Genomic DNA, 13,436 nt, shown 5'->3' with positions numbered 1-13,436 from the left:
GCAGTGTCTTTTTCTTTGCCTGCACCTGTTGGATACTTTATTGACCTACCATGCAACACAGCTGTAGGAGAAGCACAGTACAGGAACTGTCACTAACAATCCAGCAGTGAAAATTTTGGTGCAAAACTGTACAGCATTTTCTGCCAACTACTAGCTCAGAGTAGGTCGACATTGTACCCAGAACCGCACACACAAGTTCTGAGCTGATTTTGTCTCTTTAATTGGTGAAAGCAGAGATACACAAACCTTTACAAAAAAATCACAAAAAACAACACATAAAGCCATCTGAAGGTGGCAGGTATGTGTTCCATAATCAGTCACTAATTGGAGTGATAGGCATCGTCAAAGCCTGAATATACAAATCAGATCCATTGGCTACCAAATTAAATTTTACATAACCACCACGAGCCTGTTGATAAATTACAATACAAATTTCTGTACTGTTGAGATCATCAAACTGGCTGCTTATATTTTGGTAGTCTGCACAGCAGTGCACTTTATACAGGGAAAATCAGGCATGCTGGAAACTGTGACATCCTTAAAGACACGAGACACTCAGTTTCACGAAAAACAATTAAAACTTTCTGTTCTCTATATTACTCAGTCCCTTAGAACCACCCGTTCCCACATTCAGCAACATTTTCAACCACTTATTGGGAAAAACATTTTCAGTTGTAGCAGATGTCATCCTGCAATATGATGAACCACATGATCATACAGTGGAGTAACTGCTGTGTGTGTAACTGTATTGGGGAAATTTTACAGTGCCCTAAAAATAAAAAGCCCAATTTGTGGATTATAAACAGGATCATGATGAGAATAATTAGTTTGTGCAATCTGTAAAAGGCTGAATTAAAAGGAGACCATATGACTGTGTATTTGCACTGGTCACTCTGCTTCCTCTTGGGAGAGGAAGCTTATATTATATTCTCCCCTCCATTATCAAACCAGCAGTATGTCATGTGTGGGAGAGCAGTGCTTTTAAAGGGAATGATAGGAGCCAGTGTGAAAGAAAAGGGGAAAAAAAGTTTCCCCCCTAATTTTTTTCCACCTGGTTTCTCGCTATATTTATATATTGATAACTGACATTCTCATATCATCAGTGTTGATGAAGTAGAAAATAGTGGTAATGTTTCCATGAATTGCAATAGTCCAAATCTGAACAAGAGATTATTTCAGTTAAGATGCTGAAATGGGTTGTGTATAGATCTGGTTCATTTGCATACCCTGTTACATGCTACATTACATGGACTGATTAAGGACCTCTTCTCATTACAATGTTTAAACTTCTACCTCCAAGCCAATTGTTCTTAAGGCGCGTTTGTGGTACACACTTATGGGTATCATATTCACTTTTGCATTATTTTACAAAAATAGTAAAGCTGTCATTTTTACAAGTCTACATTTCAAAGGTTTCCTTTAATAATTTGGACTAGGGTGACAAATATTTATTTAATCATCCCTGTTCAAATGATACTCATCAAATGGCTTGCTTTGTCTGGCCAATAGTCCAAAACTCAACAATTTTAGTATCATTACCACACAGGACAAAGAATAGCAGCAAATCCTCACTATTGAGGGTTAGGAAATTGGAGATTGATTTTTCCATTGCGATAACCTATTCTAATTATTGTTTTCATAAGGTTAACATTGGAGTAATAAATGATAAAAGTCAGTGAAAATGGATAAAGCGAGAAAAAATGGAGGAAAAGTTACAATAGCTGTAGAGAGGAAGAAAAAGAGGGAGAATTGTACTGCACAAAGAGACATAAGAAGAAAAAAGAATGGAAGGATGAAGGATACAGAGACAGAGAGATGAAGACCTCATGAAAAGGAGAGCAACAGCAGTAGAGAGAAAGAGTCAGGATGAAGGAGATAGAAAGTTAAGGGGAGAGAAAGAAAGAGAAAATGCAACATGGAGACAGACAATGAGACAGAAACCGAATGGGTAAGGAGGGGTTGAGGGAGACAAAAGTAGAGATAAAATGCTTTTTATATTCTCCTTTATTGCAGTGAGCAGTGTACTACTGCATCTATTAGGACCTCAGGACAGCACAGCTAAATCACGTACTACAAGGAACAAGGAAAAGGACTAAAAAGTAAATGTTTGTTGTTTTTTTTGTTTTTTTTAAGAGACAGAAGGGGGGGTATTATTGAGCAATTTCATACAACCACTTCCAAATTCTCTTTTAACTCACAGCCAAGAAATTCAATAGCACTTATCTCAACAAGTAAAGTGTGTTCGAGGACTTTAATGTCTATGCATCCAGACAGGAAAATCAAAGCAAATTCTAACAAATAATGCATGAATGGGGGTATACAAAGCACAAGAATAGCAATATTAGATATGTGAATGGCTGTTATTAAATTGTTAAAAGTACCTAATGTGTGAGTAAGCAATTACTGTAATTCATCTCAACATCTCATATGAGCCATGCAGAAAGATGCGCACACACACACACACACACACACACACCATTGTGGCCCGAAGCATGTTTTTATATTCAAAAGTGTATAAATGTATTATTAGACTATCCATTGAAAGGCCTTCTATGCAACAATGGTCATCCTCAAAACACTATTCATACTCACACTCACACATATTTTTTAACCACTAGGGTTTAAGCAAATTTTTTTTATTCAATTTGAAGAAAATAATTGCACAGATATCACTGCGGTAGACTTAGGTTTGGATTTTATTAGAAATTATTTGAAACTAGATTGGTATCCTTATTTGTCCTCCCCTAAAAAACGACCCCATAATTCGTCTGTGCAAGCAGCTTATTACAACTCATAGTTATGTTTTATTGGTAGGCGACCTCTAGTGACTATAGTAATTATGCTGGAAGCTAAGGAGGAAGTCAGGTGTTGTTGTATAAAGAGCGGAAAATTCTGCATTTGGAGGAGGTCGGGGTGGATGGATGGGTCAACAAAACCCAGTACTTTAACACATGAGACCACTGTTCGTTTCCCATGAAACCAATAGTCATAGTTTTTTCTTTTAACCATAACCTTAACCGCGTGTTTATTATTGTATCCATTATGATGAAGGTCGTCTAACCTTAGGCAGGACTTATTTGAACTCAAACCACGATCTTTTCCTAAACTTAACCAAGTTGTTTTTTATGCCTAGACCTAGTTGTGGGTGTTTAATATATTTAAGGACTTTGGAGACTTTAATTTTGATAATCCAGTCCAAAAACTATAAAAATGTGTTACACTGGACATATTATAAACATATTACTGAACATTGTACAGTATACTTGATAGTTGTCAAGTCAAGTCAGTTTTATTCATATAGCCCAAAATCCCACGAAACAAATTTGCCTGAAAGGACTTTACAATCAATACAACATACAACACCCACTGCCCTTAGACTTTCAATTCAGACAAGGAAAAACACTAAAAAAATTACTTTCTTTTTGCTCCCACCTACAGTTTCCATTTCAACCTTGACTGTCTAAAGAATGGAGATCTCTCATGAGGTGTCTTCTATTTTGCTTATGCGCTAAGGTTTTTGAGTAGTGTTTTACAAGTGTTCTTAGAGATATCGGACAGGGTCAAGAACCACCAGGGTGGGCCTGTCAAGCCCACTGAGTCACTAAATGTGATACTGAGCAATATAAATAACATTTCCAAGCTTTCCTTTCATTTTAAACACATTTCAAATGTTCTGAGACTTGGTTTTAGAGCCAATAGACACTGTCTGTCAGTGTGATGAGGCAGAAATTGCTAATGGTGCAGTAGAGGTAAAGAAGGGGGGGGGGTTGTGATGACAGGGTGATGGTATAGCAGCCAGTGCAGCATATCTATCAGCGCTGACCTAAGATGGATGGCTTCAACTGCAGATATTATTACAGCTAATGATTCACCTCAAGTGGCCATTACTCGACTACGATCTGTCTCCCTTGCTGTGAGTTTTTTCATGAGAGTTGGTGAGCTGAAAAGTGGAGTGAAGCGAGACACGGGGAATGTGTGTGTGAGGATGTATGAGTGTGTCTACGGTAGTGCATGTGAAAGTGCATGAGAGAGAATGTGAGAGGATGAGAAAAGAGTGAATATCCATTTAATTCACATCTGCCACTATCTGACCTGTCAGTAACAATACCATTTCTAGGTCTGGTTTTGATAGCCATAATGCCGCAGCAGGACTGTTGCTGCAGTGGGAGGAAAGATGGCTGCATTTTTGTATCATATGCAAGATAAAAATGAAGCTTTAGCAATGAGATCTATCACCAATTACTGCGACAAGAGCAGCTGTGCGGTAGATGTTCCTTAGTTTGTGTGGTACTTTAGTGAAGGTTGAGTAGTATTGCTACTTTATCTGACAATGACTGCGTGTGAATTATCGAATTAATAGCCCAAATACATGCAAAATGGTGAAAGGCTCCACTTTTATAGACACTAGGAAAGTACCACTGAAGACAACGTAATCATGTTCTGTGCTGTTACCATTCGGCAATAGTTGCTTTATCCATTCTGATGGAAAATAACTAAAATAAAAGAGAGCTATATTTCACCTAACACTGGTGAGCAAGAAATATTAGATATGAATGAGGAAGCACTGTTTGACTGAGTGACTGAATTGGAACAAACCTTGTGGCATAAGAAAAACAAGTCTCCTTCCACAAAGTTATCCCAGTTCCATAATTCAGTTAACATTACAGCAGTTTCTAGCTACCTTCTCTGTATGCATGGATTGTATACTGTAGGGGATAATGGGAGTAGTTTTTTATTGAAATTGCAGTATAATATTGTAACTAAGGAACAAGAGGTGCTCCCATACTCTAAATAATTTAAATTCTACAACTAGGGTCAGCAATATGCGTACCTTCTGTGTAGGGTTGTCTAATTAAAGCTTAGTCAATATTTTTTGTGTAAGCAATGGATCAAATGATTATGTAGTCTGAAAGGGGTCGCTCATAGTGACAAGCTCACAGAGAATGATCACCAGCTCAGGAGCACTTCTCAGGTCTACAAAGTGTTTTAGCGTATTTTTGATCACTGTTTTGATTACCTATGATAAACCCACTATGCACAACCGGCCCCGCACCAAATGACAGACATACAAAATTAGCAATAAGCTAATGAACATATTGGAGTGAAAATGGACTTCGATTTGTCAGGTGGATAGAAACAAGACGGACACTGTTGTATGGTGTATGGTGGATTTGTAAACAGGTAACTGTTTTAACTTTTCACCCTGCTGCAGTGTTGTACAAGTGTTCTCCATCACCCTGTGACATCGCTTTTGGGTGTGGTTCTTCTGATCACACCCATCAGTGATAATGGGCGTGGTCAGAGGAGAAAACATTTAAAATTGAAAATTCCTACATTGAGGGCAGCGAAACTACTTTTCAGCCCTGCGTTAAGTTACTCTTTAGTAACTTTATATGCTGATAATACAATGTGTCTATGTAGTGTTTCCAGCTTTATATTTTTTAATCCACTTTTACGAATGATTATTTTTCTTTGAAGAGGGTCTTTAATGAGCAAATGGAGCCCTAAGCTCACACAAAACACAAATCACAAATACTAAAAATTTCATAGCAAATTCTGTGTGTTACCTGGTAGCAGGGAGGGTGCTGACTCTGGTAAAGAACACAGAAGGCTCCACATCAACATGGACTCCCAGAGACAGTTCCCTATAGTAGCCCTCCACTTTGCCTGCTCCCCCAGAGTACTTGAAGTTCAGCACTGCTTCCAAAGTCTGCAAAAGGACAAGGGAAGGATATAAATTTAGATAAAGTTGGTTAGAAAAGCCACAAAAAAAAAGGAAAACCACCACCAGTGTTTCAAAGGAATACATCTGTATGGAAGACTGAGACAGAGTGTGATTTGGGTCAGAGTTAACAGTCAGCATGTTGTGTCCCGCCATTCCATCAGCAAAACTGTTGTGTTTTTAAGAGCAATTGATCACAAGACATTACGACAGAAAATAATAAATGTAGTGCAGAGCAGCATTGTGCTGTTTAATGAAATGGAAGTAGAATGGTAGGAAAGCCTGAGGGGGTGAGGGTATGACTGGTGGCTCCAAAACAGATAATTCAGAATCGACGTCACATCTTAAAACAGTATGAGAGGAGAGGGTAATGGGTGAGTGGGTGCAGTTGGTGGGATTTGCTGGCAATGTTCCACAGCAACAGGGGGAAAATGGACACACAGAATTACTCAGAGGTACTCAGAGGTATTTTGTAGAGGCACAGGACAAGCAGCCAAGTGGGCGAAGGATGGGGGAAATTAAAAGTGGCAGTTTATGGTGAGGGAGCACTAGCTGACTCAGGCAATGGACTGAAGCGGGGTAAAGGGAGCATCCAAGGTCCCGCTTTTCTTCCTATGCAGCATATATCATCTCTCCACATACTGCTGATGGAGCCAGTGGCTGTGCCTTTCCAGAACAAATTTCACTGATTCCTTGATTATTTTCACTCTTTATCCCCTCAAGTGGGACATGGGGGGAAAAGTGGAATGATTTAGGGCCTGCTGTCTAGACATCTGACCTATTACAGCCTAATGACAGAATCACAGCACACTGAGCAAAGAGAGGTGAAAACACTAGAGGGTATTATTATTATTTCAGACCAAGAACCTTAATTCCAAATTTTCACTTATATTGGACTGTATGGGGTTTTATTTCACATCACTGGTATATTTCCATGTCGTACGTAAAATCTTATATTTTTTCTTCTTTCTTTACTGAGTTTGGTGACCTCTTGACTCCTCCTAGTGCCACCTTGAGGTTGACATTTATGTTTTTTTGTGAATTTTCTCCACAGCGATCAAATAGATTGCCATGAAAATGTGTACAGATGTTCAGGATGCCCAGAAGATGAATCCTAATGACTGGTGGTCCTTAACCTTTTCATCTAGTACTAACAGCACACCAAATTTTTCACTTATCCAGCGATATTTTCGACATCTACTGGATGGATTGGCACAGAGTTTTGTACAGACATTCATGGTTACCAGTCACCGGTCTTAATGTTGCGGCTGAATGCTGTATATATACACCAGGGGGCTTCAGGTTTCCATATCCCACTTGTGTAAGTCATATATTGGACAGTGATTGGCTTCCAAAAAAGTTAATGTCATAAAATCATGATAGTACAGCATGAATGCTTTTTAACTGTTTTTTAAGGTGAGCATAGAGAAACTTTTTCCCCCTCAGCAGATTAATGTGAAAACAGCCTTTAGTTGTCAAGTTTCAAGATTCATCATTCTGCACAGTGAAGCTCAAACGTCCAAGTGAACTAACAATAAGCAACACATTTTTAGCTGAGAGGGACTTTAACATATCCTCTTAGCTTATTGTATTGTAGCTTATTATACAGTTTAGTATAGTAGAGAGATACTTGTGGTATATAACGGAATGTATTCTACGACAAATTCAACGAAAGTTAACGAAAGTTCAAAAGGGGAAGACTGCCTTCATGATGGAATACTTAGTAAAGCATGCTTAATGCAAAGGCTGCAAATTAAGATGTCCACTATTTGTTTTCCCTGGAAGGGAGACAGCGGGACCAGTCTACTCTTGAGATGTAGGAAGTGCAGCAGCCTTACAAAGCAAGCAACAGACAGAATCAAAGCACCCTGATATGAATCTCATTGGATCTGATTGTATGAAAACGCTCAGATTCCTTGGGCAGAGACACTGGTTGGAGGCCAGCTCCATTTAAGTCTATGTTTTCTCTATTGCAATGTTTTATGCGCTTGTTGTTTTCTTTCTGTTTGTTAAAGGATAAGTCTGGTGTTATTCTATCTTTTAATTATAATCAACAAATCCCATGAAAAGATAAAAGACAAAAATGAGTTTATCCTTCCAACAATATTGTCCAAAGCCTGATATTGCCACAGAACTCCACTGTTGTCTAAAAAGTATTAAAAGTACACAAAAGAGGAATACCATTTTGATGCGTGACTACTGCTCCATATTCTGGTATATTCTTCTTAATAGTGTGTATTTCTAATCATGAGAGCAGACATTAAAAAATATGCAAATTCATTTGTCTTTTGAGCAGTCGAATGTTGTGTTACACACACCTCTGTGATCCTGTGGCTGCATGTGTGGTACTAATGGCCTCAACATGATCCTCTTGAGGAACAGTGATTGACTCAGCGATACAGGCAAACATCGGCTGTGCACCCGAATTCCCTTTTCAGACCGGGACCAACCACAATCTCCTCCTCCACTCAATTCTTTCTCTCTGCTCTCGGCCCCCTAAAGACCCTGTTTCAATCAGACTGGGCTAAAAATAAGCTTTGCTGTAATGAGCTGACTAAGTTAGGAGGAGGCCAGTAGCAACACACAACCTACACAAACAGCCTGACCGCGCACATGCATTAACTTCACACACATACACCAACTTGATTAGTGAGAATGCCCAGATTAAGGTAACAGTTCAATTAAGGCATTCACCAACACCAAAAACCAGAGTCTGCATGATGTTTTATGTTCAAGTTAATGTCTTGTAGCTTGTAGCCAACAGATGTGGAAGTACGCTAAATGCCACTGTTTAGCTAAAACTTCTGTAGAGTTAGTGGTCATACCAGAACAAGTGAAGCTGTACTGAACTATCCAATGGTGAGTTTAACTACATACGAAATCAACTTTTCATTTGTAAAAAGAAAAATGTGTTATTTCTCCGCTCAAATGTTACATATACTCATTTTTAGTTCAATTTTCCAACTATTTCTACCCTTGCCTTTTTTTCCCCCAGACATTTTGTGATGTAAATCACAAAAACTGAATCAACAGATTCAAGCTGGATGTACAGGTTGTGCAAGCATGCCAGGTGTAACATGAAAGTTTGATACATGTTCATCTGCATACACTCAAGGCCTCACTATGCTTTAAACAAAGTGTCTGTCAGATCGTCTAACAGCGTCTAAAACCTCCTTACCTTTGGAAATTGAGGGGAACTGCACCCGGCAATTTTTGTCTTTCAAAAACAGACAATCACATCATGCAGTGACTGGCCAAGTGTGTGGAGGTGTGGAAGTAGGCAGGGTTTGAAATTCTTTAGTACTTCTCTTTTGTTACTATGGTGCATGTAAACTACAGTAGGCTGTGGCTCAGGTGTTCAGAGTGGTTTGTCCCATAACCAGAAGGTCCCGGTGGTTCGGTCCCCAGCTCCTCCAGTCCACATTGAACCCCAAATAGCCCCCGATGTATCATCGCTGTATGAATGTGTGCATGGGTGAATGTGGCAGTAGTTTAAGTGCTTTAAGTGGTTGATAAGACTAGAAAAGGGCTATATAAGTGCAGTCTTATAACCATGAAGCTGATGCTCTATTAATACGAATATGTCGTATAGCTACCAAAACTGCCATTGGCTGGTGTTTTCACTGGCCTTTGTTTTATCTTTAAAAGAATACTCGATTTTGGCTGCTTGGCGGCTAAGCATCGCTGACTCAACGTGGATGGCAGACTCAGTATTGGCTTTTACCTTGAATGCCCTCACACCATATTTTCTTGCTGTGTCACAACAAAGCCTCAGAAGACTATCAATCACATCCATCCACACAAACGCAGCATTTGTTTGACAATAGAGGTGAATACTTAATGTCACAGACGGTATTGTCACTTCTGCACATGACGGGTGAACAAAAAAGAGAAGGAAGAGGGAAGCTGAAGGCTTTTTTAATCTTGGCACTGAGATAAAGATCCTGACAAATCTTGCTGAAGAGATTATGGCATGGTCAAATGTCTCCTGACAGGAATACTAAGATAAAGCGTCACAGTGACAGGTATACTGGGACAGGGGGCTCTCAAAGTTGCACAAGGTTGCCTGGTTTAGTTACCAATCTTTGTTGGCTCAGAGGAAATGACTTGCCAAAGTGTTTCTTAAAGGAACACTTCAACATTTTAGGGCATTCACTTACAGACTGTCTGACCTGAAAATTACATGAGAAGATCAATATCAATTTAAGGCAGCTGTTTGACAGTTAAGCTTAGCTTACTGAATGGACCTAAGCAATGTCCATCTGAGGGACAGGAATACTCTGGAAGAATATACAGCCATTAATGGTCTCTTTACTCTTTATCATTATTTTTCTGCATGTTTTTAGCAATTGACAGCTGATGAACAGTTTGAGGTACAAATGCAAGCCAAACTTACAAAGTGTTTTAATGACAAGAATGCTCTTAATTGGCTTCTGATAATGATACTGAAATATGAAACATACCTTCTGCCGGTTTCCGTGTAAATACTTTGTTAAATATATTCAAGTCTGAGCACCAAAATCCATTATGTGTATCCTCACGGCCTAACAAAATAATAAAGTTTCCTATTTAATTAAAGATTTGCAAAACCTTTTTCTTTTTTTATGGTTTTGAAACCTAAATGGTCTGCAATAACTTGCAGTCTTCTTCGCTAAATTTTACTGCACCTGAAAGTCATCTGCTGTTACCACCCTACTGTGCCCAAGGAATAAAACAGAATTTGAGAAGCAAAAAGAAAAAAACATCAGAACAGTACTTTATAGTGCTACATGTGGTCAAAAACTCTAAAATGTAAATGACTGAATAGAGTTTAACACTCAAAAACTCAGCTAATCTGCTTCTTCGGGAGTGTGTGGAAGTGGTTTGACCAAATGTGATTGACAGTGGAACACCATTAGCTGTCATCAGATATTAATGAAAAAAATTTAAATTGAAATAACAAAAACTGTTTTAACTTTGGCAGAAAAGTTTTTGATCATATTAAAACAAAAATCGTATCTCCTAAACTTTGGGTCAGAAGAGCAAAATTCTTATTTGTTTTCGCCTGTTTCCTTTTATGGTGAAACATTAGCATAAACCACTCCTGTATAAACCACTCCTATGTGCACTTGCATTCTGAATAGTAGAGGCCACAGCAGATTGGAGACCCTGCCATAACACTCAGCGGATGGAGAGAGACTGGATGGTAAGAGTATTGATCTATCGGTGGGCTGAGATGGAGCCTCATTTGGGTAAGCTAAGCTAGCAAACTCAACTAATGTCAGTAAGTCTATTTTTATGTTGTCAAAGCTTTTACTCACTGCTTCTGGGCCAGTTTGTGCTTCATGTTTATATTAAAACACTACATTTGGCAGCCCCATTTTGTGTTTTAAGCTTATTGGACAGATATTTACAGCCAAATATTTAGTGGTTAATGTAGCTTTAAATACAGACAGACAAAACAACAAGTACTTCAAAATAAAATTACTTTTTGCCCTCATGCAGCCTTCCTCTTTCACTGTCTTTCTTTTCTGACAATAGCGGAGTGGGAAAACTAACACACAGCTAATGGTAATAATTGCAAACACGAAAAATAGAATTTCACCAAACTATTTCCACAGTCTCAGCAAAAGCCACAGTAAAAGGCACGGATGTGAAACATCATTATCTTCCTCCGGATGGCCAAATTGGAAATGGTGTAAAGCCCCGTTTATAGGAGATACACTTATAGCATCTATTTCTCTGTCTCTTTCAAAAACGTTAATTTGAAAAAAATGTGGTGAATAACAGGTTCCACTTACTACAAACATTCTCTGTTTTTTTTATTATCTATCCATGGATCGATGGTGTTTTTATTTTCTGTAGGTTTTCCTTCATTACTGGGACAGTTGGTTGAATGGCAGGTAAATGGAGGGTCAGAGTGTACTCAGATGATGTGATGAAATGGAAATTTGTGTGCCGAATTGTTCTCAAAATGAGGCTTAACCCCTGTTTCAGTTGCATCTTGCCTAGTGGCAGGGAAGTGAGCCATCAGCCAGGAGAGCTATTTAGTCTCCTTATGGCCCCCGCTGCTGTAGAAAACTGAGTGCCTTGAGGGAATTTGGATGCAGTTTGTCCATTTGGATTACTGCTGGGACTGGCTCTCATGTGTACACCTGGCTGTCACTCACCAAGACAGTCAGTCAGGCACCCCATTGTTCCCACTTCGGGGAAAATGGTGAGAATTTAAACAGGACCCTGAAGACAGCTTCACATCTAGCTGTGGTAGTGAAAAATCAAGTACTGAGCAGGACTAAGTTGTCTGCTGTCTCCACAGATAAGTGGGAGAAACGGCAGTCCAGCATTTTCCCCTGTATTCCTGTTCATTACTTGCTGTCTTGTTCTGATGGCCTCTAAAAGGTTCAAACTTGGTGCAATATGCTTGCAACAATATAGGAGAATCAGGTCATTCTACTGCCTTTTACACAAAGCTTAGCAATGCAGACGATCAACCCTATTTTAGATGTCTGTCTGTCTGTCTTTTTGCTTCGAAGAGACACTTTCATGGTATGTGTGTCCTTGAGACAGCTTGACATTATCATGTTTCTGCTGTGCTTGTTGGCAATTTATGATTCATGAGAGAGGAGGGCAGGAGGGCCGATAAGAGCGAATATGTTCTCTATCGGTCCCACGGTGTAATGACTATGCAATAATCGGTGGATGATGAGTAGCGAGGACGCTGTGAACAAGTCAGTGTTGATTTGACAGCTGATGGGGGTTACAGCATCTAAAACTGCTCAGTAACAACCAGGCTGCATGCAGACCAAAATAGCTGACACCGCTGACAGGGAAAAGGAAGTTTTTTTTTAAAGGGAGAGGACCTAGTGGAGCACAGAAGTTTGCATAGCACTTCACCAGCTCCAAAACCACCCCAAAACCAAAAGCCTATCTGCAACGGCCCCGAGCTGTTCCATTTAATGATGGTCCTGACATTTCTGCCCACAGCGTTTATAATGTCACGCTCTGCACCCCCTCACAGTTAGGCTTTGCCTCTGATGTGGCAATTAGGATGGGAGGCATTTTAAAGAGTGGGTGAGCTACCTGCCTAACTATGAGGATTCTGTGACGAAGGTGGTTTTGGGATGTCAAGCTCAAATTATTATAGAAGGTGGAGGGTAGTGAAAATATTGCCACAAAATGTGCAGAGAGATATGATATAAATTCCCTCCAGCAGCTGTACTTAGCTGAATCAGACAGGTAATCTGATAGTCACTGTGAAAAATGCAGGGAGGAGGACAGCAACCTGAGGCATTAGTGATGTTACTAATTATGTTACTAATTGTCCTTTCAGCCCCAAAAACCCTTTAGTGGATACTGAGCTTTAATTATAATGTCTTAAAGTCAGCAATGTCAATGGTAAACACTTAAACATATTTACCATTTGTACTGTTATTAATATTCAATGTTTCGAAAGAGTGTTTTCAGTGTCTCATGTTCAGAATGTTACTTCAGAGGCGGGCCAACAATGAGAGTTATAACTTGTAGTTATTGACATTTTTGCCATTAAAATAAGATGACAAAAATGGCACAAAGTCTCAGCTATCACCACATTAAATCCAAAGAAGTGGAAATTAGCAAGGTGCTAGTCAGAGGTCTTGCCACCTGTAGGCACATTTGTTTCTAAATGAAAAGATCTCGTTGCTTATGATTAAAAGTGCCTGATTTGAGGTGTGCGATCTGCCGCTGTTTCATATTT

At 39.3% G+C, this 13,436-nt stretch overlaps 1 protein-coding gene across 7 annotated transcripts in view; it reads right to left on the bottom strand.

Moving 5' to 3' along the window:
• trappc9 (trafficking protein particle complex subunit 9) overlaps positions 1 to 13,436 on the bottom strand; it is a 206,214-nt gene that overhangs the window by 100,733 nt on the left and 92,045 nt on the right. For all 7 annotated transcript variants that reach the window (XM_040121713.1, XM_040121717.1, XM_040121715.1 and 4 more), the window contains one exon: positions 5,568 to 5,710. In XM_040121713.1, the coding sequence (XP_039977647.1) occupies positions 5,568 to 5,710 (143 nt within the window). The remainder of the gene's footprint in view (positions 1 to 5,567; positions 5,711 to 13,436) is intronic.

The sequence above is a fragment of the Xiphias gladius genome, chromosome 24 (genome assembly GCF_016859285.1).
Source record: "Xiphias gladius isolate SHS-SW01 ecotype Sanya breed wild chromosome 24, ASM1685928v1, whole genome shotgun sequence".
NCBI lineage: Eukaryota > Metazoa > Chordata > Actinopteri > Istiophoriformes > Xiphiidae > Xiphias > Xiphias gladius.
This window is presented reverse-complemented; position numbering and strand designations above follow the sequence as displayed.